General features: G+C 66.1%; 1 protein-coding gene across 1 annotated transcript; it reads right to left on the bottom strand.

Moving 5' to 3' along the window:
• Positions 1-799: 799 nt before the first annotated feature.
• On the bottom strand, positions 800-4,523 carry LOC138833212 (testis-expressed protein 19.2-like). The gene is made up of 3 exons (XM_070031573.1): positions 4,475-4,523; positions 2,431-2,518; positions 800-2,303 (listed from the first exon to the last, which is right to left on the bottom strand). Exon 3 carries the CDS (start codon positions 2,283-2,285, stop codon positions 1,119-1,121), a length of 1,167 nt encoding a protein of 388 aa, XP_069887674.1. The 5' UTR covers positions 2,286-2,303; positions 2,431-2,518; positions 4,475-4,523; the 3' UTR covers positions 800-1,118.
• Between the last annotated feature and the right edge of the window lie 525 nt (positions 4,524-5,048).

Here is a 5,048-nt window from a genome sequence, read left to right as displayed (position 1 = left end):
GTGTCTACTACGTCCTTCTCTGTGCAGAATACAGATGCCTAGAACAGTGTCTACTACGTCCTTCTCTGTGTAGAACACAGATGCTGAAAACAGTGTCTACTACGTCCTTCTCTGTGCAGAACACAGATGCTGAAAACAGTGTCTACTACATCCTTCTCTGTGCAGAACACAGATGCTGAAAACAGTGTCTACTACGTCCTTCACTGTGCAGAACACAGATGCCCAGAACAGTGTCTACTACGTCCTTCATTGTGCAGAACACAGATGCTGCAGTGTCGACTACGTCCTTCTCTGTGCAGAACACAGATGCTGAAAACAGTGTCTACTACATCCTTCTCTGTGTAGGACACAGATGCCTAGAACAGTGTCTACTACATCCTCCTCTGTGTAGAACACAGATGCCCAGAACAGTGTCACTGTCTGCAGACATTACCACCTGTCTCACATGACCAATCTGTAGATTTGTCACAGACCCTGGGCACAAACCAGGTGACCCTCAGTGCGGGAACATATTACTTGTGTTCAACACAGGTCTCTTCTGTATTCTAGGCAGGTTTTCACATACAGGTTTAAAAATAACCACCTTTGACACAACCTTCTTAAGTGAGCCAAAAAGTAGACCAGAACGCCAAACCACCTCCTGCTCCCAACAACTGCTAAGATTTCCCACTGGTAGGAGGTCAGCCCAGACAGTGAGAGAAAAAATATCACATCAGCCTACACCAACTTAAACAACTTTATTTCACCAAAACCAACATGCCAAGGAACAGGAATTGAACATTCAGGAGCACAACCGGCTAACATGTGAACCAGATCTCTTCCACTACAGCCAGAAACCCTGGATCTGGACAGGGCCTTCTGGCCTCCCACATACTACACCAACCAAAGTGCAGGACCTGACTCAGTCACCCACGTGTCCCTGTGTCACACACAGTGCCCTCAGCCGCCACCTGCCCAAGGAAGAGCTGGTCAGGGCACCTTTGGTGACCTGCAGCACCTCACCTCAGGGCAGCATGAATGTCCACCTCAACACAGCCAGGTCAGCACCACCTCCCAACAACTCCAAAAGCAACCGGTGAGAATGTAGCTCGTGAGCACCCACCATGCTTCCCGAGGCCCTAAGGCTGCCTCCCGTTCTGCCACCACCTGTCAAGGTCATCGTCCTCTGCCATGTGCTCCACTGCAAATAAGGAAGGGCTGCTGCTGGTCCTCTCTGGTTCCTGGTGTCCAGGGACAACCATGTCAATGGCGGCTGCCTGGGCTTCAGGCTCACTGTGATGGGGCCAAGGGAGCAGGGGCTGGAAGAAGGGCAGCTCCTCAAAAGTCATGGATCCCACCCCACCCAGCACTGACTCAGGCCACGAAGGCCACAAAGGCCACTCAGGCCCCCAGCTCCAGCTCTCAGGCTGGCTGTAGCCCTCGTCTAGCTCGGCGGCGGAAACCCCCCACTCTGCCTCACCTTTGCTCTGGGGTGAACAGGAGATGATACGGAACCCCTTCTTCAACAGCATAGTGTCCGCGGGCACCAGCTGCGTGTCCAGCACGGTGGTGTCCAGAATGCTCAGCTTCCATCTGGGCAGATCCAGATACTGGGGCAGGTCCTGGAATCCCAGCTGGCACGCCTCGTCGGGGTCCAACAGCAGCTTCCAGCGATGGCTTACGGGCTGCAGGACAGAGTCTGGGACCATCTTCCTGAGGTAGAAGGTATCGCCGCTGCTCTCCATGCAGACAAACTGTAGGCCCAGCAACCAGACCTCGGCCTCCATGGGCTCCACGGGCCACACGGTGCCCAGCTCCAGCACCACGGGCTCCCGAGGGGGCTGGTCCAAGCTGAGAGACCACTGCCACGGGGGTGGGTTCTGGGGCCAGTGTGAGCAGGAAGGCAATTCCAGGCATCTCCAGGGAAGGCCCTGGATCCAGTCTCCATCCTTGGGGCCCGCATCCAGGGGCACCACATCCTCAGGCCTCAGCTCAGTTGGCACGTAGGGATAGCCTAGGCCCACCTCCTGCAACCCCATGGCAGCCAGTGCCACAGCTCCGGGGTGCACTGGCTCAAACTCCTCCTCCTCTTCCTCCTCCTCCTCAGGGGAGTCCAAGGGATCCAGGTCCCAGTCATCCTCCTCCCATTCTTCAGACTCCAGCAGGTCCTTTAAGTCCAGAAAGGCAATCTTGAAGCAGGCAAAGCACACTTGTAACGGTTGTCCGTGGAGCAGCCTGAAGACCCAGAGTGCATGGAGGTGCGACACGCCCTCTCTGCCATGCCGCTCCATGACCGGGGGACACATGGCCACACAGCTCGCCTCCTGTGGGGTGGACAGCAGAGGACTCGCTGGGGACCAGGGCCACGCCGGGGCAGAGAGGAAGGGCAAAGAGGGAGGCAGAGGAGGAGGAAAGGGGAAGCAGGAAGGGGGTGAGGATGGGGTGGAAGACCTGGGTCTCAATTCGGTGAAGATCTTCAGATGCTGGAGGCTTTCTTTCCAGAGACTTCTTCAGCCTGGCCTTCTCAGGTTTCTGGGAGCTAGAAAGGCAATGGAAGGAAGGTGTGGCACCCTTTGGTGTGCAGGGTGGTGGGGCAGGTGAGGAAGGGGTGCTGGGCAGGAGGAAGGGTCCAGGCCTCAGATCTGATGTGACTCAGCCTGACCCAGTCAGGACCGCCGCCCCTGCCAGCCTGCCTCAGAAATGGAGAGGGAGGGAGTCCTCTCCACACCCACCGCCCCAGACAGGCAAGGGGGACTCCAGCCCTGCCAGGCCAGTGACTCCCTCCCTCCCCGCCTCTCCCCTACGCCAAGTCCTCCCACCTCAGACCCCAGACCCCAGGCCCTCCACCCTGCCTGGCCCGCCCCCTCTGGCCCTGCCCCTCACCCCCTGTTGTCCTGTGGGTCCCCCACGCCCCAGGCCCAGCCCACCCCACACCCCCCTCCGGCCTGTCCCCCCTCACAGCCTGCTGGTCTGCGCCCATCAACAGAGGTAGCACTGGGGTCTGGGAAAGGGTGCCCTGCTCATTTGCATATTTCCCAGAAGTCCCCACCCCGGGAGGAAAAAGTGCTGAGTCACCCTGGTCCCCAGAGCACGTGCCTGGGTCGGCCGGGGTCCCTCAGCTCGGCGCCCCTCAGCCCCTCGGACCCCTCAGCCCCTCCGGACCCCTCAGCCCCTCCGGACCCCTCAGCCCCTCCGGACCCCTCAGCCCGGCGCCCCTCAGCCCCTCCGGACCCCTCGGCCCCTCCGGACCCCTCAGCCCGGCGCCCCTCAGCCCCTCCGGACCCCTCGGCCCCTCCGGACCCCTCAGCGCCCTCCGGACCCCTCAGCCCCTCCGGACCCCTCAGCCCGGCGCCCCTCAGCCCGGCGCCCCTCAGCCCCTCCGGACCCCTCAGCCCCTCCGGACCCCTCAGCCCCTCCGGACCCCTCAGCCCCTCCGGACCCCTCGGCCCCTCCGGACCCCTCGGCCCGGCGCCCCTCAGCCCCTCCGGACCCCTCAGCCCGGCGCCCCTCAGCCCCTCGGACCCCTCAGCCCGGCGCCCCTCAGCCCCTCCGGACCCCTCAGCCCCTCCGGACCCCTCAGCCCCTGCGGACCCCTCAGCGCCCTCCGGACCCCTCAGCCCGGCGCCCCTCAGCCCGGCGCCCCTCAGCCCCTCCGGACCCCTCAGCCCCTCCGGACCCCTCAGGCCGGCGCCCCTCAGCCCCTCCGGACCCCTCAGCCCGGCGCCCCTCAGCCCCTCCGGACCCCTCAGCCCCTCCGGACCCCTCAGCCCGGCGCCCCTCAGCCCCTCGGACCCCTCAGCCCGGCGCCCCTCAGCCCCTCGGACCCCTCAGCCCCTCCGGACCCCTCAGCCCCTCCGGACCCCTCAGCCCGGCGCCCCTCAGCCCCTCCGGACCCCTCGGCCCCTCCGGACCCCTCAGCCCCTCCGGACCCCTCGGCCCGGCGCCCCTCAGCCCCTCCGGACCCCTCAGCCCCTCCGGACCCCTCAGCCCGGCGCCCCTCGGCCCCTCCGGACCCCTCAGCCCCTCCGGACCCCTCAGCCCCTCCGGACCCCTCAGCCCCTGCGGACCCCTCAGCCCGGCGCCCCTCAGCCCCTCCGGACCCCTCAGCCCGGCGCCCCTCAGCCCCTCCGGACCCCTCAGCCCGGCGCCCCTCGGCCCCTCCGGACCCCTCAGCCCGGCGCCCCTCGGCCCCTCCGGACCCCTCAGCCCCTCCGGACCCCTCAGCCCCTCCGGACCCCTCAGCCCCTGCGGACCCCTCAGCCCGGCGCCCCTCAGCGCCCTCCGGACCCCTCAGCCCGGCGCCCCTCAGCCCCTCCGGACCCCTCAGGCCGGCGCCCCGCACGCCCGCGTCTGCGGACCCCGCCCGTGGGCCGCACCGCGCGTGCCCCTCCCCTGGAGGCCGGCGCCCACGAGGCCCCGCCGTGCGCCCTGCAGACCCCGCGCCCCTTCAGCCACGCGCCCCGGGCGCGCCGCGCCGCCCTCCTGCTCCGAGTACCAGGCGGCCAGGTCCTCCCCGCGGCCCCGGCCCCGCGCTCTGCCCCAGGCCGCACAGACCGCGCGCGGGCCCGGGCTCCCGCCACTGGCGCCCCCTGGCGTCCGCCGCCGCGGTTCCCGCTCGGGCCACAGGGGGCGCCCTTCCCCGCGGGCCCCGAAGGAGGCCTGGGATTGGTGCAGACGCTGCCCGCTGCTCGCCGTGGCCCGGCTGTGATTGGTGCAGAGCAAGGCCTCGTTTGCATAGAGGGCTGCGTGTGGCCGAGCCGCGCGGCGCTGCCGGTTCCCATCCTCGGACCCACCTTCCCCGAGGGACGCCGGAGCTCGGCCTTCACGCCCACAGGGGCCTCCGCTTCTCCCTTGTCGTGACTATGACAGGCCCGTGGTGAGGTCTGGTCTGCCCGGTCTCCAGGCTGGGCTGGGCCCGCTGCGGGCAGTGGCGGTGTGGCGGGATGAGGAGTTGTCATCATTTGCGTTCTCTGCCTGTGGCAGTGGCCGAGCTGTCGCTGGCGTCGGCCGTTCCCCGTGGACTGGCGGACTGGCAGGGCTCTTTGTGAAATGTCTCCCCAGCGAGCGTG

Source organism: Dipodomys merriami, unplaced genomic scaffold, assembly GCF_024711535.1.
Source record: "Dipodomys merriami isolate MVZ:Mamm:240054 unplaced genomic scaffold, mDipMer1.0.p SCAF_202, whole genome shotgun sequence".
Classification (NCBI taxonomy): domain Eukaryota; kingdom Metazoa; phylum Chordata; class Mammalia; order Rodentia; family Heteromyidae; genus Dipodomys; species Dipodomys merriami.
The sequence above is the reverse complement of the archived record's forward strand: the minus strand, read 5'-3'. Positions and strand labels throughout refer to the sequence as shown.

What these genes read in the sequence shown, in the direction of transcription:
- LOC138833212 (XM_070031573.1), bottom strand. Translation starts at nt 2,285, where the DNA reads ATGTGTCCCCCGGTCATGGAGCGGCATGGCAGAGAGGGCGTGTCGCAC.